Source organism: Cimex lectularius, unplaced genomic scaffold, assembly GCF_000648675.2.
Source record: "Cimex lectularius strain Harlan isolate CLEC.00 unplaced genomic scaffold, Clec_2.1 scaffold49, whole genome shotgun sequence".
In the NCBI taxonomy this organism is placed as follows: domain Eukaryota; kingdom Metazoa; phylum Arthropoda; class Insecta; order Hemiptera; family Cimicidae; genus Cimex; species Cimex lectularius.
This window is the reverse complement of record NW_019392644.1, coordinates 60,003-82,706: the sequence shown is the minus strand read 5'-3', so window position 1 is coordinate 82,706 and position 22,704 is coordinate 60,003. Positions and strand designations below refer to the sequence as shown.

General features: G+C 31.6%; 1 protein-coding gene across 3 annotated transcripts; it reads left to right on the top strand.

The window, feature by feature from the left end:
* The first annotated feature begins 1,682 nt into the window (after positions 1 to 1,682).
* LOC106670059 (DENN domain-containing protein 4C) lies at positions 1,683 to 22,378 on the top strand. 3 transcript variants are annotated; one of them, XM_014400057.2, is made up of 30 exons: positions 1,683 to 2,440; positions 2,514 to 2,610; positions 6,289 to 6,532; positions 6,596 to 6,665; positions 6,721 to 7,132; positions 7,191 to 7,316; positions 7,378 to 7,522; positions 7,594 to 7,769; positions 7,829 to 8,006; positions 8,079 to 8,220; positions 8,336 to 8,481; positions 8,544 to 8,654; positions 8,775 to 8,998; positions 9,505 to 9,625; positions 9,691 to 9,887; positions 9,962 to 10,122; positions 10,402 to 10,479; positions 10,721 to 10,849; positions 10,924 to 11,155; positions 11,218 to 11,459; positions 14,263 to 14,791; positions 15,144 to 15,230; positions 18,571 to 18,717; positions 18,797 to 18,993; positions 19,059 to 19,248; positions 19,314 to 19,632; positions 19,713 to 19,871; positions 19,971 to 20,077; positions 21,411 to 21,562; positions 21,617 to 22,378. In XM_014400057.2, exons 1-30 carry the CDS (start codon positions 2,239 to 2,241, stop codon positions 21,751 to 21,753), a joined length of 5,457 nt encoding a protein of 1,818 aa, XP_014255543.1. In that variant the 5' UTR covers positions 1,683 to 2,238; the 3' UTR covers positions 21,754 to 22,378. The 3 variants fall into 3 exon arrangements, with proteins under 3 accessions (XP_014255543.1, XP_014255544.1, XP_014255545.1); XM_014400058.2 differs by lacking the exon at positions 10,402 to 10,479; XM_014400059.2 differs by lacking the exon at positions 15,144 to 15,230.
* Positions 22,379 to 22,704: the final 326 nt, after the last annotated feature.

Here is a 22,704-nt window from a genome sequence, read left to right as displayed (position 1 = left end):
TAACAATAAAATTAGAATGTGATATAATTTTTAAGCTCTAACAGTTTTAATCTAATTTAATTTTGTTTACTTAATTTTTTACTATTTTCTTCTATCCAAATGATTCTCAGCCGGCCACCACCTCCAGCAAATGGTTTAAAAATCAATGCTGTATAAAAAATGTTTTTATTTTAATTTCTGTTATACTTTCTTAAGTATATAAATGTATTTTCTTTTTGTAAATAAAGTCATTTTTTTCTTTCATTCATTCACAAGGGAGTATTAATCATATCAGGGGGTGGAAGTAGTTTTCATTTGACGTAGTTTCTTAAAAATATCCATTTCATTAATTTTATGTTTTTTGTTTGCTTTTTGATTCATTAAAGTTTATAGTTGCAAGACATTATGTTGATAATCAATTTAGTGCATTATTATTTTAATTTAAGTTCACTATTTTCGTGGTCTGCTTGACCAATTAATACTTTACAATTAATTAAGGTTTTTAGTTGAGATGAAAAAAAGCTAATGGCACGAGAGGGATTCGAACCCACGACCTTCGGCTTGATAATATAGCTTTTTAGGGAGCTATATTTCTTAATATTATTATTATTATTACTTCCTTAAGTATATAAACATATATATTTTTTTAAATAAATTTCTTTTTTCATTCATTCATTCACAAGAGGATATTAATCATATCCAAGGGGTGGAAGTAGTTTTAATTTGACATAATTTCTTTTAAGTATCAGTTTCATTTATTTTATGTCTTTTTTAATTTGTTGATTAAGGTTTATAGCTGCAAAATATTATGGTGGTAATAAATTTAGCCCATTATAATTTTAATTTAAGGTTTGTTTTTATTTCAGTGAAGTTGTTCGTTGATGTTTTACCGGGTGAAAAATGGTTTATTCCACTTGGCAAATGATTTGCCCAGTGCAAGATTAATACTTGGCGGTAATTAGCCTGCGATGTAATAACAATAAATGTGAAATTTGATATAATTTTATATTGAGAAGAATTAACAGTTTTAATCTAATTTAATTTTCTTTACTTAATTTTTATTATTATCTTCTACTCAAATTATTGTCGGTCACCAACGCCAGTAAATGGTTTAATAATCAATGCTGTATAATAACTGTTTTTATATTAATTTTTATGTACTTCCTTAAGTATATATTAAGTAATAAATTATATAATTTATAAATTACTTATTATAAATGTATTTTCTTTTTGTTAATAAAGTTATTTTTAATTCATTCATCCACAAGAGAGTATAATCATATCCATGAGGTGGAAGTAGTTTTAAGTTGACATAGTTTCTTAAAAATATGTTTAATTTATTTTGTTTTTTTTTGTTTGTCGATTAAAGTTTATAATTGCAAGACATTATATTGATAATCAATTTAGCCCATTATTTTTGTAATTTAAAGTTTTCTTTTATTTCACTGAAGGAGTTCATTGACGTTTTACTGGGTGAAAAATGGTTTATTCCACTTGGCAAATAATCTGTCCAGTGCAAGATTAATAATCGGCGGTAATTAGCCTGTCGTGTAATAATAATAAAATTGGAATTTGATCTAATTTCTGGACTAATTCGATAAGGAATTTTTGGGGCCGGGACGGAATGACGAACGGTCGTTTGATTGGGTCGGTTCTAGTTGATTGAACCGAAGTGAAAGATGATTCATTGTTTGATTGGCCGGCAATAAAGGTCCGTCGAGAGTGTCGAGTCGTTTGTTTGCCACTCCTTAAAATTCTATCAGTTCGGCCACGTCTCTGAGTGATTTAAAAGTGTTTCGAATCGTTCGGAGAGCGATTCTGCTCGGATTGTCGAGAAATCGAACGTTTGGCGGTGGGGTTCGCCGTTCGACCCTCGCCTCTCAGATGGCGTTGTGTAATTTTACGATCACTTTGTGCGATTCTCTTTTCTGCCTTTGTTTGACTTGACGGGCAGAGGGCAGTCGAAGGTTTTAACAATTAAAAGAAAAATAATGGCGTTTCGAGTGAATTGTCGTACCTTTGAGATGATAACTACTTAGATTGCGACGTTCCAGTGTCGGTGGTGTTTTTTTTTGTAAATAGAGCGTATTGTCGTCCTCGGGGTGGTTGTTACACAATATCACCCAGAATATTCCTCGATTCGTTGAAGAGGTACGATGTACCGGGTCGGATTGACGTTGAAGGCGAGAGTGGGAAGTGGAAGAGGAGAGGACAAGGGGTCGGTGTGAGTTTCGAGTTCTGTTTCCACCCTCTGGAACGATGGACGAACGGAGGGTTGTCGACTATTTCGTCATCGCCGGCCTCCCCCAGGAGATGCGCCCGCTGGACGACTTTTCGAAAGAGGGGAACCACATGAAGTCCAGCCACAGCCAGGCACCGATAACCGACATAACTGTCTTCTTTCCGTCCCTGAATGAGGACCCGCCTGAAGGATACACCGTCTTGTCCAGAACCCCTGCCGGTAAGTTGGATCGGTCGGGCTGATCGGTCGACCCTGAATGCGCATTAACGATCATCTGTGTTTCTGCCCCCAGGTAACTTGGCGGACCTGAACCACGGGAGCCTCCGCAGCCCTGATGTCTATCTCTGCTTCCGCAGGGGCTTTGACAGGCCTCCTCTGGTTGACATCGGGTAATTCCATTCGCATAGCTCTCATTCTTCAATTTAATAATCCAAAATCACTTGGTACAATGGGTCCATGTGTCCTTCAAGGGTGTATTTTTCTTCTAGCTAATTCATTTCTATAAAATATTAACATTTTTAATCTAACTAAAGCCATTAAGACTATATATTACTGCATTGTAGTGAAGTAACCTGTAGTTTGATCATCCTATTATTTCTACATTCTCACTGGTTTAGTTCAGACAGTTTTTATTTCACTTATAGTTTGGATCTATGATTTGGATCATAGATGACATAATGCTGTAATTGTCTGAACCAAAATCAGCGATAACAGAAAGACCAGGATGGTCAAACCAAATGGTGCATCAAAGGCCTCACCACAATATCTCAAAGTTACACGTTCGCGACAAAAAATTAGTGTAGGCTGGGGTACAATTTTGCATCAAATACTATTTGGACTATGGACTAATTGAATATATGTATATAAGAAAACTATGTAATTTTTTGATAAATTACATGACAAAGTGATTTATACAAAGGTTTCATAAAATGATTATTTGTAGATCGAGGGATGCGGTCTGGTGTGACGTACATTTTAGTAAAACATTTTCTTTATTGTGCCAACGTTTCGATCTTTATTGAGATCATCTTCAGGGCCTGGGATTTATAAACATTGTTTAAATTATACTGAAATGAATCTATACAATGCTAGAAATTTTAGACTCAAAGTATTTGTATCCACAGTATTTTACTTTATTGATTGAGTAAAATTTTGTTCTACGTCACACCAAACCACATCCCATTGTAAATAATCGTTAATTAACGGTCATTAAACCACAAGTTTCATAAAATGTTACATCCTTGTCATACAACATATTCATTATGACCAGAATTCCTTTGTAGCAATCGTTACTCCTTGCTCGTAGCCAAAAACATCTTTGTTTAATCTAAGGTAACCCATAGTTCAATCCTGTTCATATTCGTACTGGTTTGTATTTCAGACGCTTTTAATTTTCGTGATGGGTTTGGTTTATGGAACACTGTATAAAAAGCTGAAAATATATATGACAAAACAAAACCTAGTACCTCACAGACATTTACACAATATTTTGAAGTTACGTGATAGGTGGGACCCAACTTACTAACTTAAGTGTACAATTTTTCATCAAATTCAATTAAAACACTAGCTTGTATATAAGAAAAATATGTAATAAACATTTTATTTTTTGATGAATTACATGACACAATTAGACAAAAATGTAACAAAATTGTCTGCCAGTTTTATGATATATTTATCAGAATTTCATCATAGCAGTTAATTTTTACTCTGCATATAGCTGAGGCTTTTAAGCAGTTATTTTGTTTCAATTGGTGTAGAAGCAGCATCTTTTTATTTTATGTGCAAACAAATTGTACATTTTGTCAACCTATTTTAATTGAAATGGTTCTAAAAGGCCAGGTTCTTCAACTTAAATATTGCTCATGCACTTTGAGCGCGTCAGTAATAAGCTCCTGATTATATGAATCCAATAGTTCATGAGTTGTCAACATCTAAATTGGTAAGATTGACATTTTTCATCGTGAAAGAGAAGAAGAACAAAACAGGAATTTGACAATGACATACCTGTCGGCCTTGACATTAAAAGTGTATATTTCAGTTTTAATCTCTGTACAAGTATTATTTATTGTTTATTTTACAACTAGGCTTGGAAAATTTACTGTTTTTTTAGTTTCACTTTTTTTGCTTAATGACATTTATTTTTAAAGCTGCTCTGTAATGCTATTTCAAGTTAAAACACTATGTTGACAAATTCATAGTAGTGAAGAAATGACCAAATTTCTCCATTGACGTTTGATAGAATGAGACAGCACATTTCAAAAGATAAAAAAAAAGTAATTATTATAATCACATAGTACAGGCTCTTTTAATAACTCATAATTTTACATCTTTTACACTCTAAACAACTAGACATTATATCAATAGCCGTACCATGTTTAAATTTATAATTTTGTATTTATAAATTCCAATCTGAAAAGCAAAAACCTATTCCTAAAATAAGCATGGCAACATACCGCTTAATGGGCTGGATTTCACTTCTGAACAGCCAATTTGTGTTATTTTTAACAGGAAAAATGTTTACTCTGTTAATTAATAATGTTATTTTAAATCTTAATAAAATTGGATCTTAATAAATCTTAATAAAATCTCTGTTAAATTTTAATGTTATGTTAATTATTTATTTTATTTTTATTAATTTTTTTAAATATTATTATTTTTTATGATGATTATTAATCCTTTAGGAAGAGATTTTCTTCTCAGTCTTCAGCAATAAATAATTTTTATGCAATTCCCATTTTTATTGTCCAAGTTACCCACAGTGGAGCTGAAACTGAAAAAAAAAAAATCTGTAACGTCTACAATTAGCATGATATTCATGAGCATAGCTTAATCCCGTCTAATTAAAGCAGTTGTGACATCTATGCCACAATGTATAACTTGGACAAAAGTATAAAAAAAGTGAACTGCATGAAAACTATGTGTTGAGATAGAAAAGTCGGTGTCTTGGTGATCGAAGAAGTCACAGTGACTCGGGTGGTTAGAGTGTCGGGGTACAGTTCCAAAGACTTGGGTTCGAATCTCTTCCATGACATTGGCTTTTTTACCATAAATTCAAAAATTACTTTACATATAATGAATGTGACTGAAACTAAACTTAAAGAAAAATAAATAAATTAATTTAAAAAAAATGCATTATATGATCTTTTAGTATACGTCTTTTGTTATACGTATTTGACTTGATTTATTTTAGTTTTACCAAGTAAAAGATGAATACAAGTGACTGATAGTTTCAATCACTAATATGATCAGGACAATTGGAGATGATAAAGATACGATTACCAATTGTCTTTTAGTAAACTTAAGTAACAGATTTCTCATCAGTTAAAACTATTGAGTATTTCTCTTTTTGTAAAATTATTTTACATGTTTAAAATAGGGGGTAAATCAAAATCTACAATATTATTTATGCATTTATTTACATGATTAGTTTTTTTTCTTCAAATTTCTCAAACTAATCTGGTTCCCACTCTTTGTTGAAAGTATGTGATATTTTTCAATTTAAATTTTGTTTTATTTCATTTAGATGGTCTTTAAATTCAGAAAATATGTTAAATTTAGGCAAGTGTTCTTTAACTCTTGTTTTAATTTGTCCTATATATTTAATATCGTAATCATTACAATAAAGTTTGTTGTTTTTAACCAGTTGTCCACCTTGTCTTTAGGCTTTGAGAAGATGTTTGTAAGTGTAAACGCACCTCTAAAAGCTACTTTAAAATTTTCTCGTTCAGAATTTTCTAATTTAATTTTTTATTTTTCTATTAAGTACTTTTTGTTACATAAAATTGCAATCAACAATCCAAAATAAGTTACAATTAATTCAGGTTTTTAGTTGAGATAAAAAAGTCAATGGCACGAGCGGGATTCGAACCCACGATCTTCGACTTGATACGCTGCTGCTCTACCACTTGAGCTATCGTGACCTTGATCCACTCGGACACCAACTTCCCATTTCAACCACACCTTTTGAATTTTCCCTCCTTCCAAAATAAGATTTATTTAATGTGTTTATCAATTGACTCATGCCTTTGATATTTATTTGTATATTTTTATTGTTCCTTTTTTTCTAGTGTTATGTTTGAGGGCAAAGAATCGATTCTTTCTGATTCTGAAGTTGTTGCAACAACACATGGCAATCATTGTGCCAACATTAACAACTCAACGGCGAAAACGTTTCTTACCTTTAGACGAGCGAAGGACACAATGCCCTGCAATTCGTTGGTAGTCACGGAAATCGCTGTCATTCTTACTAGTAAGGGTGAGACAGCACCACATGCATTTTGCATGATAAAGAAAAATCTAAACAGGGGGATTGTAAGTAATATTTTTAATGCCAGTTGTTCTTAACAATAATATTAAACAAATTTTTGCTTGCAGGTCGGTTCAGATGTTTATATTTGTTATAAAAAATCTATGAATAGAACTAATTTAATTACTTATAAACCAGGTTTGTTGGTTTTTGGACATATAAAAGAAACAAAACTGAGTATGTTGTTTTTCAGGAATTCTTTTGAGATATCCATTTGAGGATAGAGAAAATCTACCCTTACCTGAAACTGTTCCTATGTTTTGCCTTCCGCTGGGCTGCTCACTGGAAAAATGGCCGAAGGCTGCGCAACAACCCGATCCAATTTTTTCCACTTTTGTTCTGACTGTTTCTGATGCTGCGGAAAAGCTTTATGGTTCGGCTATTATGTTTTACGAATCGTATCCTGAAGAGTTGTTGACTGATGAGCAAAAGAAGGCGTTGGATGGTAAACCAGGGTTTCCTGAAACTGAGTGGACTTATAATGTTAATAAGTGTATTTGCCTATTATCGAGATGGCCTTTTTTTGACACTTTTGAACGTTTTTTGATTTTTTTATATGAAATGTCCATATCAACTGCTGGTCCTCATGCCGTTTCTATTGAACGGTAATTAATTTTTTCATTTTTCAAAATGATCCCTTCTTAATTGTTTCAATTTTTTCAGGTTCATATTATATTTTATGGAAGAAATACCATTTCCTTCGCCACAAGGTCCTGGAATTTTAGTGGAACTTAGTCCCACAGATAAACTTTTTTTAACTCAGCCAGAAGAACTCCCTCTTCCAAGAAGGTAAATATAATTTAAAACAATATTTTATTAAATGTAAAACAACTTAATTTTAATCCATCAGTGGAGCCAAATTCCGGCAGCTTCTCATGAATTTAGGAGCTGACAATTGTCTTCTCATCCTAGTCTGTGCTTTGACTGAACAGAAAATATTAGTACATTCACTTCGTCCAGATGTTCTAACTGCCGTGGCTGAAGCCGTTTCAATGGTACGACATTTTAATTCTTAAATTTGTTCTTTTAATTGTGACTTATAATTGTTGCTTTTTTTTTTTTTTAGATTTTATTTCCATTTAAGTGGCAGTGCCCTTACATCCCTCTGTGCCCGTTGGGTCTTGCTGAAGTTTTGCATGCTCCTCTGCCTTTTCTCATCGGAGTCGATTCAAGATTTTTTGATCTTTACGATCCTCCACCTGATGTCATCTGCATCGATTTAGACACTAACAATGTCTCTATGTAAGTCTTAAATTTCTAATTAATGGATTTTGTTAAGTCTTGTCAAATTTGAATTTCAGGATTGATGAAAAGAAAAGAGAGAGGGAGATAAATATAAAATTGTTGCCAAAGAAACCTGGACGGGTGTTAAGGCAAACTTTGGAAACCCTTTATAAACAATTGGCCCATTTTATACACGAACCTTTGCCTGTCGATACTACATCCATAGATAAGGAGTTTCAGTTTAAAAGAAAAGAGGTTTGAAAGAGATATTGCATGAAACTTTTTTAAATTTTATTACCTTATACAATATGTATTTTTTTATTATAGCAAAAACTAGAATTGGATATACAAGTTGCATTTTTACAATTTATGGCGACAATATTAAAAGGTTACAAGAATTTTTTACTTCCCATCACCAAGGCTCCTACTGTGGGTACAACAGATACAAATTCTTTGTTCGATTTAAATGGTTCGTTGATTTTTTAAAACGTATTTATTTTCACCTAATCTTTGCACTGATTTTATGGTTTGGTTGGTTATCTTTGTGTTTCTTGTCAATTTTTACATTGGTTTTTTTATTTCAGGTTTTTTAAAATCCAGAGATAAATGGAGCCACAAGTTTTTTAATTATGTTACAAAGACTCAAATGTTCATTAGATTTATTGAGGAGCGATCTTTTGTCTCAGATATGGATGCTGGGCTTGCTTTTTTTGATGAGTGCACGGATAAGGTAATTAATTTATTATTTTTGATTTGTGATAGGTTTTTCACACGCAAAACAAAATTCTTCAGGTGGAGGAAGATGAAAATGTACATTTACTAGAAGTTGATGACAGCCACCAAAGTGAACGGACTGTGATAATAATGCCCCCTGAGCCTACGGGACAAATTTATACTTATCAAGTGAGTAAACCTGGGGGAGAATGAGGTTTAATAAAATAATTTCAGAAAGGACAATCACAAAATGCATAAAATTTGAATAATTTGGTGATAATATATTGATTTTTTTCTTCAATTTTCCAGGGATTTAATTTGAATCATAACCTCCTCCAGCTCAACCATTTCAACAATTTGTTATCGTCTAGCAAAGATAAAAAGAGCAGTCGTCACAGTGGAAGTGGAATTGCCCCTGGTAGCCCTATGGCTAGACGGACCAAACATGAAATAAAAGCAGCACAGCGGCTTGCTAGAAAATGTTCCACCAATCCTCAACTTTGGGCTCAATGTCTATGGTCAACTTGTTGTAGGTGAGAATCGTGATAAGAAAAATAATTTTTATTCTTCTCAAGGTAGGTTTTAAGAATCGCCTTTTGATACTGGACACTGACATCGGGCTCCCTGGTTATAATCTGTTTGTCCCCAATGCAAATTATAAGTTAAACATTTATTCGCATTCATTCTTTCTCATAGTCAATCATATTTAGATATTTTTCACTCCAATAGAGGATTACTTGATATTCCTACATTACCATATGCACCAAGAATGTAAATAATCTAAGTAAAAGTGCTTAATGCTATGGCTGTCTACATTCACATCATTTCACATTAATAAATACATTCACTCAAGACTTTTCACATGTACATAGAAAACTGTCATCAATGAAAAGGTGTCCCAAAAACTCGCCGATGTGCAATTTTAATTGTTTATATGATAATTAAATTAACAATTTTGCCCTGCTATTCTGCTGAAATAAATTAAATAAAATGATGCACGTGTGGGCAAATCCTTAATGAATTTTTTTAACTGTTTTAGTATTTGGTTCATACATCTTCCAAGCTATGTGTTATCTGCTCAGAGCCCTCCTGCTATACTTCAGTATGCTTATGATGTAATGGTAAAAGTACATAAGTGCAAATTAACCCTTTCGGATGAAGTAAGCTTTTTGTTTGATTTGTGTTGATGTTTATAATTTATTTGTAAAAAATGACTTCTCAACAGATCTGTTTCCGAGTAATGATGCAATTGTGTGGAGTGTATAGACTGCCTGTTGTTGCCGTTAAACTATTATTTCATATGAAAAGAGCGGGCATTCAGCCCAACGCCATTACATACGGATTTTACAATAGGGCTGTGCTCGAAGCGACTTGGCCCTCAGGAATGAGCAATTCTAGTCAGCTGTTGTGGAACAAATTGCGGTATGTGTTTCATTATGAATTTGTGTACGGTTGTTATTTTTTATTTTATTTTATTTTATTTTTTACAATTTTAGAAATGTCATTTTGTGTGCTGCTCTGTTTAAAAAAGGATTGGCGGGGAAGAGGAAACACTCTACCGCTGCAGATGACAACCTTTCTCTCCTCGATCCTTCGTTAAATTGTGGATCCCATACATCTATTGACAGTGCAGGGAGTTTAAGCCAGAAAGTTAATGGTTAGATAAATTCTTTATATATTTAAGAATTTGTTTTTATTTTATTGAGCAATATCTTTCAACCTTTGCTTTTACAAATTATAGGTTTTGGGTGGTAGTTACACTTGTATTTAGTTATTTGCTAGTAGAAGTAGGTTTGTTTTGTTTTTGAGTATTCATTCACTTCTGTAGAAATATTAGTGTGCACAAACACACTCATTTGTCACATTACCCGTAATCTTTCAGTAGGCCTCGGTGAGTTTTAAATCATTTTATATCCAGAAGGAAATGATTTTACAGAAGCTGTCGAGGTGGAAGAAACAGAAGCATGCAAACAGACACAAGTTGAAGACAATGATAGTCATTGTGACTCAGTCGGTATGTGGTATCAATGGAGGAATTTGCATTTTGTATGAAACAATTTTTTAAATATAAGCTAATTCATTAAATTTCATTTCATTCACACTAATTTTACTGTATGAACTGCATGTTTTGAAACAGATAATGCTTCTTTTTTTATTATTATTTTTCTATCTACTAATGCTTATAGCATGTTCTTTACCATCAGGTCAATATTGGTTTTGTGCTTTGATAAAAATTAATTTTTATTTGTTTCCAGATAACCAAGTTGCAGCAAATAGTGAAGGTTTTGTTGCTTTTGATAACTTTAGATCTAAGGTCGGTAGTATCGTACGTCCAACAGGATTACCTCTGTTGAATCAATCTACCAACTTTAAACAGCATACATGTTAGTCAATTGTTCAAATTTTTTAAAAATGTTTATTATTATAATAAATTAAAACATTTATTTGCGAACATTAGTTGAAAGCAGTGCTGGGTTGTTGATAACTGGTGCAGGTGGTCCTTTAAAAGAAGAAGAGTTAGACTTGACTCAATTTAATGTCGTAACTTCTCCAAATGGACTGGTTAGTTCAAATAAAAGAAGATATCGCAGTGGTTCTTGTACAGAATTCAATAATCCGTTAAGGCAACCACCTCCTACAAGCCCGCCAATTTCTACAATAAATAAAAATTCATATAAAATCCTGACAAGGTTGGAAATGTTTTTAATTGTTTTTTAAACTTACCTTTAATTGATTTTAAAAATCTGTTTAGATCAGAGAGTTTTGCTAATGATGCAGGGATTTTGGCTAAACTTCATACGTTAAAGCTTGACTCGCTTCCGCTCAGCTCTTCGAGGGATTCGTTGAAGGAAAAACCAAAGATGCTACAAGGCCATGGGAAACCGTGGTCAAAGTCTCTTTTCGGAAGGCGAGGTAGTCTAAATCTTAGAAAATTCAAAGATCAAGTCACGTCTGACAGTTATGAATCTTCAACTGAAAATTTGGGATCTACAGGTAAAACAAAAATCTTGCCCCCAGTATATTTTCATAAACCTTTGAAATTAAGAAACCTGTGAAGGTGAATCTGTTTCTTGATGATCCAGGTAATGTTATCAATCTGCCCTTTTATTTATGTGTAAAATATATATTCAAATAAGTATCCATGATCTGAAAGCAGCCGGGTTTTGTACTGTAAAAGTCATTTGTAATTTTAATGTTTGGTTATCTGATTCATACTGTAAATGGTGTAAATGCTCCTTATCTGTTTTATTAAGACATTTAGCATGTGTTATGTATTTTTTGCGTAGAAGGAAGGTAAGGATCAAAAAATGCAAAAATCAGATTTATATAAGATTCTTAAGCATTTAAGTGGATGTGACCGAAGCCACCCGATGCAAATCCAATGTCCAATTTCCCATGCACATCTGCCTGATGCCACGCAACACTACCCTACTCGCTACCCCCAGATTTTCGTCAAGTAGCATCGAGTACAGTCGAAGACAAAACCCATTTTTATTTTCAATTATATATATAATTGTCGTTACATTAATTACATACTTATTTTAATATAAACCCAATTAAGCGAGATCAAAAATACATTAGTGTTTATTTAAAAAAAAAATCTAATAGTTTGGCAGGAAATTTATCAATACACCGTAATACCATTTATTGATAGAATGAATTTAACAACAATTTATTACATGGTTTTGCTCATAAAATTTAAAAAACAATTTATTACATAGTTTTGCTCACAAAATTTAACTTACAATTTATTTTACAGTTTTGCTCATAAAATTTAACTAACAATTTATTTCATAGTTTTGCTCATAAAATTTAACTAAAATTTATTACATAGTTTTGCTCACAAAATTTAACTTACAATTTATTTTACAGTTTTGCTCATAAAATTTAAATAACAATTTATTACATGGTTTTTCTCACAAAATTTAACTTACAATTTATTACATAGTTTTGCTCACAAAATTTAAAAAACAATTTATTACATAGTTCTGCTCACAAAATTTAACAACAATTTATTTCATAGTTTTGCTCATAAAATTTAACTAACAATTAATTACATGGTTTTGTTCTTAAAATTTAAATAACAATTTAGTACATGGTTTTCCTCATAAAATTTAACTAAAATTTGTAACAGTTTTATTCACAAAATTTAACTAACAATTTATTTCATAGTTTTGTTCATAAAATTTAACTACCAATTTATTACACAGGTTTGTTCATAAAATTAAACTAACAATTTATTACATGGTTTTGTTCTTAAAATTTAAATAACAATTTATTACATGGTTTTGCTCATAAAATTTAAATAACAATTTATTACATGGTAAATTTAAATAACAATTTATTACATGGTTTTGCTCATAAAATTTAAATAACAATTTATTACATGGTTTTGTTCTTAAAATTTAAATAACAATTTATTACATGGTTTTGCTCATAAAATTTAAATAACAATTTATTACATGGTTTTCCTCATAAAATTTAACTAAAATTTGTTACACAGTTTTGTTCATAAAATTTAACTAACAATTTATTTCACAGTTTTGCTCGTAAAATTTAACTATCAATTTATTACACAGGTTTGTTCATAAAATTAAACTAACAATTTATTACATGTTTTTGCTCATAAAATTACGCCATTTTTGTCAAGTAGCATCAGAACTGGACATTCATATTTTTTGTAGTTTGTTTGAAACTATGTATACGAATTTTGTTGTTATATTAATTATAACATGATTATTTTAATGTAAACCAAATTAAATGAGATCAAAAATTCATGAGTTTTTATAAAATTATTTAATTATGATGATTAGGCAGAAAGTTTAACAAAACACTGGAATAACTTTATTTAAAACAATTAAATTTAACTAACAATTTATTACATGGTTGTGCTCATAAAATGTAACTAACAACTTATTACATGGTTTTTCTCAAAATAATGTATTAAGAACAAAAGAGGTGTTGCAATTGTGATACACGCTGTATGACTGTACGTGGGGTGCGCTTTACGTCGAACAGATGTGCACAACCTACCAAAACGAGACAATGCATCGTGTCACGTGGCGTTGCGTTGGATATTATCGTATTGTGAAACGTCTGGATTGTTTCAATAATTATATTAATCAAATAGATATGTCAGCCACAACTCTTACTCTAGGGGTGAGCTTTATCATCACAGATGTCACTTGTCCACACCTTTCACCCTCTTGGATTCCAGGTCTTTCCTTGTCAACTCTACTTGGTTTTGTTTCCACTAGTCTCTGCCCTTTCCTCAGGTTTTGACTCTCCCTGGTCTTGGGATCTTTGTATTCAGTTGATTTGGTATTCCTTTTTATATTTGTCTCAAAACAAGGGTGGAAGGAAGGAAAAGCAAATTCTTTCGGTCAGACAATCAATGTCCTTCTTGGTACTTGTCTGTACCACGCCCAACATTCCTGGGAGCTTCCCCCTGTCCCAATGTCAATGATTCTCAAGTTTAGGGGCACAAAAGCCCATCCAGTTGAGGCAAAAATTTATGAAGACCCTAACCTGATGAGCTCTGTTTGCATGGAAACTTTTTGTATATATTGGTGTGTCCGTCATATTTACAGCCTAGCATTTAAAAAAAAAAAAAAGTAAAAAATTGCTTACAAACTATTGACCTGCATTAAAAATTTTACAGTCTAATATTCTATCTTACTTTTTCAACAAGAATAAGCAGAGTAATGTCTTTAAAACAATCAAGCTGCTAAAACTGCATCTAATAAAAAAAAATATATATTCCAAGTAAGTTAATTTTATTTATTGTTATTTTTAGGTAGTGGTGCTGGAGGTAGTTATGAAGATATATACAATATAAGTACACCAAAGAGGAATAAATTAAATAACTCTTTTGGAATGAATAATAAGTACAAACCTGAAAGACATAGTTCAACCAGTAATATAGTATCTGAACTCAATGAAAATCAATGCAGTGACAGCAAATCACCGATCAAGAGTCCATCTAGGACACCTGTAACTGAAAACGATCCTTTAGGAGCACTCCTTAATGAGGGTTCTGAACAGGAGGAAGAAGAAGAAGAAGAGAAGAAGACTGTCTCGAGGGTTCCGTCAGAAATTGAGTTAGATCACACAGGTGCTCCTTTATTATTTGAAAGAAGACTACTAGGGGATTACAATTCGGTCGTGAGAAGTGCGACATTCACCAATGAGGAATCAGACGAGGAGTATGAAACAGGTGTCAGAAACAAGTCGATGCACCGATCTTCTACAATGCCTATTAATAATTCGATGGGCGAAAATCCAAACCAGCAACCCTCAATTGGAAGTTTCAAGCTACCATTCACGTGAGTTTGTTTTAGCATGCATGCCTCAATATTAATTACACAATGGGTTTGTAATTATATCTAGTTGTTTTTATGTAGCTTCCTTGCTGTTACAAACTTAAGTTTTGTAATAATTTTAATTTTTATCGTCAAGAATGAATGCTATGTTATTCTAATTACTAAAATGTAATTTCAAATCTCATTAAGAATTCTTGTTTGAATTCACTTTTCTAACAATTTTATTAAAAAAACTGTTTTTCTTGCACTCTATTAAATTACACTTTTATTTTCCAGTTTTAATTTATTTTATTTTATTTTAAATTTTCAATCATGAAAAAGTAGTGCTTGATAGTGTGTGTGTTATGATCCACAGCCGTTATTCACCATCACGATTTAGTCTTCGCAAAGCTGCAGATAGGATCAATACTCAGATGATTGAGAATGCTATAACAAGTCTCAGGTAGAATCACATTTATTTACAGTTTTATATATTTGTTCTTAATCATAGTTGCAAGATATGAAATTTGAATTTAATAAAACTGTTGGTTATTTTGTATTTGGAAAATCTTGAGTATCGATCATTTTTAATATTATATGTGTGACAGTTGATTTAACAAGTGAAAATGTTTTTAAGTTTAATGTGTTTATTATTTCAAGGGTAATGGCATGAATCCAATTATAGTCATATCCAACCATTTTTATCGCATTAATAGCATGCTGCATTTATTATCCCCTACCTCTATGTATTAAATTTTAGTTACTTTTGAGAAAACTTTTTTTCTTATTAAAATGCCGCATTTTTAAACTTTATTTTTTAAATAATAGCACTTTATTTAGCAAAATAAGGGTAAGTGAAAAACAATCACCATAGTTAAGTAAAAAATAATAAAAACTATTAAATTTATCTTCATTTTCAATCATGGAAATACAGCCCTACATTGCTGATCAGTTTTGTAAAGTTTTAAATTTTCCCTTGGAAGGTGGGCCCTTCCTCAAATGTAGCCTGAAAAATCAAGGGCAGGATGGGTGAATTTGGTAGAAGCAGTTCCACTCATCGATAGTTTATGCCTTGTATTGCATCCAAGTTTATTAAAAAAAACAAAAAAAAAAAAACACTCCACTCACCAGAGCATGTTACTTTTTCAAAACCTCGTACATAAGGTTATTGTAGTTTCAAATAGAGTTCAAAGTTGACAGAACCTTATGGAACAAACTTACAGCTGATTGGGTGTGTGCAAAGTTTTTCAGATTTTCAGGGAAAAAATGAAACTTTAAAAATATACATTTATTTTTTTTTAATCCAAAACATAATTTCCTTCATTTTCTATAACATACTGACAACATTCTGGTAGCATCCCCTTTTTGTAATAGTTTGATTGAATGTCGGATTCGAATGCAGGGCCGCTGGATTCGAACCCGGGACCTTTACCTTACAGTAATGAGCGCCGTATCAATGCCTAAATCGTTGTGGCCACCGATGCCCTTATTTGATTGACTTAGATGAGAAATCTTTAAGTCTGATTTTCAGGGAGTTTTCATTCAAAAATTCCGTACCTTTTAAATGATTGTCTAGGGAGCAGAAGTAAAAATTAGATGGGCAAAGGTCTGGAGAGAATAGAGGATGGGGCAACTTAATCATCCTAACATAAGTGTTTCTACTCTGAGTGAGGTCATGGTCGATTCACCAGGGCTGGATATTTTTCCTTCCCAAGACTGGCTAGTTGGGTGCAATATATCTCTGATCTAAAGATGTGGTTTATAATAGCTCCCAATAAATTATTCCTCAAATAACACACCAGACATTAGAGTCTATCCTACTCTTGACTTCGAAGGCGGCCCACTTCTTATCCCCAGTGACGAAATAGTAAATAAGCCCTTCCAATTTATTCTTATTCAGGTATGGAATTGAACAAGTGATGTCACTGAATTATTTTTACTAGCTCTGCTACAGTTAATTATTCTCATACTCCAATGTCACAAATAAATTGTGGCTTTAAACTTGTTAGACCTTCCACTATGATGTTGGTTTTTGATTTGTCTCTTCATTATGAAAACACCAGAACAACTGTTAACACATGTGTTAATTATTACGTTATCACCCCAAATTCCACATAAATTTCAACAGGCACCTGCCGCTCTATGCCCAATTATAGGAAGGACTGCCACAAATGAATTTTATCAGCTTCCATGTTGTACGCTGTTTATTCTAGATCAACTTATGTGATCAATTACTCCTTTTTTAATAATCTCTTTCAATAGGGCTACTACTACTGTTGAGCTAACAGGACTAGAAGGAAATAAATCACATTTATAAAGGTGAAAGTCAAAATTTGAAAAAAAAAAAAAAAAAAAACCTTTTTCACACACCCTATATAATTTGATTTGAATATAATAATTCAAAAGATCTTTTTGTTCACATTATCTTTATCTTTGACCTTTGAGATCCTGATGTATTAAGATTGCCCAAGTAAACCACATTTTTGACACATGTAACCATTATTTTCATGAAATGTTCATCTCTTCTATTTTGAAGAAAACGTTTTATTACCATCCTCGTTTCTCTCTCTCTTGTGTAAATGATTATTCACGCTGTGACAAACCTAGTTTGTTTGACGTTGATGATTGGCCTCATTAGCCCCACTGTTCTGGCGTTTGCCTTGAACTTTGCCCACTTGGAAATTATTCGAACCACCTTCGCACACTTTGCGATTGGAGAATATTCTTACGAAATTTGCAGACCTAATGTTTTAGCGACTATATTTTCTCCCGTAATGACACATTACCAGAAATACATCAAAGTAATTTTTATTAAAAGAAACCCAAAAAAAAACTAAAATAAAAAAATAATAATAATATTGAATATTAGAAAACAAACTTGAAACTTCCATGTTTAAAATAAAACACCTTTAAATAGAATAATTAATAAAAGTTTACAAATTAATTCAACATAATATAAAATAATATCAATGAATAAAATTTCAAGACATAACGGGAAACAAATTCTGTAAATATGAACACTTGTTTAATTTAACTTAATTCATTTTTTATTTATTTATATCTTGCCACTTGACATTGGGGTTTTATTTAACATTAAGTCAATCTGATAAGAAAACGACTTCAGCAAATCTGCTCACCAACAGCAGCTTCGCCATACACTGCACTGATTTTTGTTTTCTTTCTTTACTACTAATTTTTTTGAATGTATATTATTAAAAAAGAAAATCATAAATTATTTTCTATACATTAAAAAATGAAGACTGTTTATATGAATGTATTAAAATAAATAACCAATGATAAAATAATCACATGCATATAATAAATTTATTAAATAATTTGTTGACCAATTTTTAATGAAATCCTTTGAAAAAGTTATAAAAATTAAAATCTTTGCTAATGATTTTTTTTTTATTCCATCAATTAACTTCATAATGTTCTTTTTCTATGACTTGTCAATTTAATTGAGTTCTGGTTAATCCCATGAACTATTTATTCTCAAAAACTTATCAAAAATAGCGGAAATGAGCCAAACAAACCAGGGGCGGAATATGAAAAAAATCAATTGTGTTGCTGCTTAAACCTTTTTTGGAATGTAATAATTTCACTGTTCACGTTTAGTCCTTTTTAGAAGTGGAATGATTTGTAGCATAACAAGTATTTTTTAAAAATGTCCTAGATTTAGAATTTTTTCATAAATTCAATTTGTTCTTTGTATTTTTAATGCATTTTATTTTATCATAAGTTTGAACTTGTGAGGATAAAAACTTGACATTTATTTAAAATTTATGTATGCACTGTTTTAGTCCAAGTTTAACATCAAAAAAATCCAATGAGCTAATTATGGGTGGACTTAGCAGCCTTAAATCAGCGGCCACTTCTGTGGCAAAGAAAATCGATGAAATTAAAGGTGCTATTTCAGCGAATACGACTCCTGTCAAATCTGCAAATCAGTATGTTTTTATTGCTCGGTTTTAATCTTTAAAAATGAGAATGCATAAAACAATGCAGCATGTTTTTATTTTCAAAAAGCTGGGGGACGCTGGAAAGGGATGCTTGTCTTTTAGAAGATGAGAGTGAGTATGGAGAAGAATACTCAGCGAGCCGAAGAAAAATATCTATGGATTCGCCTCAGAATCGTGGTCAGTTGAGTGGTAACAACTTCACCGAATGGCTCACAGAAGGTAGCAGAAAAGGCAGTTCTGTTAATCTTGGTAATGAGTCATCAGGTTCGTATAAAAACTACCAAGAAAATAAAAGAATTAAATTAAAAATCGCTCGTTTTTCTTTGCAGTTTTTGAAGTAATTGACAAGTGGGCTAATCGGCAATGTCTATATCCTAAATTCCAAAGAGATCCTAGTATTCCAGTTGCTTTACAGATAACAATGACAACTTGTTCAAAGTGCCACAATTGTTCTACTGTCTTATACGACGAAGAAATCATGGCAGGCTGGATACCTGAAGATTCCAATTTGAATACTAAGTTCGTATTGTCATATACTACCATTTAAATTTTTTTAACAATTTAAACAATGTAATTTTTTTTAGATGTCAATTCTGTGATAAGGCAACAGTACCATTGTTGTCAGTTTCTGTCGTCGATTATAGAAATTCACCAATGCCAACATTAGTCAAAGAAAGGAAGATCTCTTCAATTTCTCTTGGGACCAGCCAGACTTCGTTAGTCTCTGACAGTGGCTTTGTGAACGATGGTGTCCAACCAAAGACTTGTGATCCAATAACAGTGCCTTACCTTAATCCACTAGTCCTCCGAAAAGAATTTGAATCGATTTTAGCTGCTGAGGGTGACGCAGCCCTCATTCAACCAAAGTTTGTCGATGAGCACCCCATTATTTATTGGAACATGGTCTGTTCTTGTTTTTATTATTGAGATATTTTTGTTACTATCTTTTTTGTTTTTTATTTTAATAACAATGAATGTTTTAGGTTTGGATGTTCACTAGGATAAATATGGATTCTCATTTTCCGGGTTTAGCTTTAGGAAGCAACGCTACAATTTCAGATCCACATCCATCGTGGGAAAATGCCAACTCCTCTAATGTACTTATTTCTACGATGTGGCATAATCATAGATTAAATGATGAGGTTAGATATAAATTTATGGTATTTTTTAAATTTTGAATGATGAAATCCATTCAATTATTATACCATTTGCTTTATTTTTAAAAGATTTTTTTATTTTAGGTTGGCGCGCCGATGTATTTATCATGGAATGTCAATGATGACCATAGTTCTCTTGTCAGCGCATTGGTAACAGATCAGACCAGGGTTTCAGCCAAAGATTTACAAAGGTAAAGTCTTATTGTGCACTATACCAATATTGGATAAGGTGTACTAAGTCCTAACACATTCTTTATGGCATGGATTTGTAAAGTCACTTCAGAAATGGAACAATTTTATACAGTATTTAAAGACTGACCGTATATAGAGAAGGTCAGATTAGGTAAACCAGCAGTATATTTTACTGTAGCCCGCCCATATGTTATGAAAAAATTGACAATTGTACATTTCCACTTACTGACCCTTAATAAATTTAAAAGATATAGTGAGGAGGTAGTATGTATTCTGAAGGTCTGCTAAAAACAAAATTACATCTATTTACAAATTCAGTAATTTTTTCCATATTTTATTAAAAATTATTTACAGAATACTTAACAGTTTACGATTAATAAAAAAATTTACCAAACATAAAATCACAAGGGAGCAATAAGTCAAAAAAGACGAACAAAGAAATTCCTCTTACGTGCTTTTCTCAATTATACATTAAATGAAGAATTTAAAAAAAAAACCAAATGATGTACCATCAAGAAAAATTATTATCGGGAAAAAATTTCCAACAGGTCAAATTAAAAAACGGTAGAAATGTGTGGTGATTAGTGACCGTTAGTCGATGATTATTCAGAAATCGTGAGATGCGGTCTGGTCCGACTCCTTATACAAAAACGTCTTTCTATACCGACTTCCTTCCCCACCCTTTCAAAATCCAACATAATACAGCAATATCTCACTGGCACTCTCAACACGACACGCAATAATGGCACACTTACGCAGAAAACAAACACTGAGTGAGTAGAAATACTCTGATTGAATATAAAAAATAAATTTTTTGCATTGTATAAATTCACTTTTTTCCACATCCTACATGTATTTGTTAAATTTAAACAATGTTTGTAAATCCCAGGTCCTGAAGATGATCTCAATAAAGATCGAAACGTTGGCACGATAAAGAAAATGTTTTTCTNTTTAAACAATGTTTATAAATCCCAGGTCCTGAAGATGATCTCAATAAAGATCGAAACGTTGGCACGATAAAGAAAATGTTTTTCTGAAACCTACAGACCGCATCTCACGATTTCTGAATAATCATTAAAAAACAGTCTTCACAGTAACATTGACAAAGAAATGCTAAACTCCTGTGAAAGAGAGTCAATTTAAAAAAAATACTCCCCCCCCACAACAAGCCTTGAATGTTCAATGTTCTGAAACGTTTTTACATGAGGAAAGGTTTATTGCATTGTTCCACAACGATTCCCATAATGAATGTGTTAACTTTTAATCTTATTGTGCAAATAATAAATAACTTTTTATCCCAAAACTACTAAATAATTTTTGTTAATGTTTCAGTATACTTCATTGGTTGCAATACTGCAATATTATTAAACCTCTTGAGTTTCTGGCTGTGGAAAGAAAGAAATTAAAAGGCCGAGGTCATTCTTTATATAGGGAAATATTATTTTTAGGTATCACTGCTATAGGAAAAGAAAACATTGACCAAGGTAATATAAATATATTGCTTGTGAGAACACCCATCACTAATACTTTTTTTCTAGTTTATTTTGATAAAGATTATAAGGCTGCTTATGAGAAAGTTATAGAGAAAGATCCCAATTTGTATTTGAGGAGTGATCAACCGTTAACACTGGCTGCGATGTGGTGTCGGCAATATTTTCGACCTTTAGAATTATGACCCATGACATATTCTGTATCTTATACCGTCCAAATGTTATATACATCCCCCAAAAAAGTGCTTTATTAACCTAGTTGGAAAAACATTTATAAAATATAAACATTATTTTGGTTGTATCTGAATAGAATATGTTATTCATGACTAACATTGTTATTTAAATTTTTTTCTTGTAACAATATAATTGAATAAATATGAGAAGGCTTTTATATTTTTATGTGTATATATATATGGATAAAAACTGTTATAAAAGGAAAGATGCAGAATTATCAATAATATATAAGTCAATTAGATTGACACTGATTCAAGTATTTGTTTTATAATAAATTTTTATTCTTTTATTTTTCCTTGTGTTTAAAAAACATTGTTAACTAGTGAAATCAGTCATAAATTGTGTCCTATGATGGTAGTGCAATGGTTTTGTACAACCTATTTGTTGTGATTTATAGCAATTATTTTAAAGCAACATAGTCTGCTAACGTTTCAATTTTTTTATTATTATTATTGTTATTATTATTGTATGCTTATTGCTTTGAAATGCCGTAAAACAATACATTCAATGCAATGCACATTTGTTTAACAACTTTTCAAGTGCCAATTGCCCTTATAAATAGTTTTTTTATCTATTGTAAATTATTATCCTTTTTTTTGTAGGGAATTGTTTTTATAAGTAAACATTTAAAAACTACTTTTTTGTTGTAAAAAAACAATATACAAAACTGCCTTTCATTTTTGTGATAAATTTTAATAAAAATAAAATGCTCAATACACCATAAATTATCGTTCACCTAAAGTGAAACATAATTATTACTAAGTAGCGTTGTGACATTTTTGTTTCAACTATCATTTATATTTTAATTTGTAAATGAACATTTTCATAATATGAATTCTAGGCACTACTGTTATAGGAATTTTTTTTGCGTTGTAATGTTCATCACCTAACTTCTGACAATT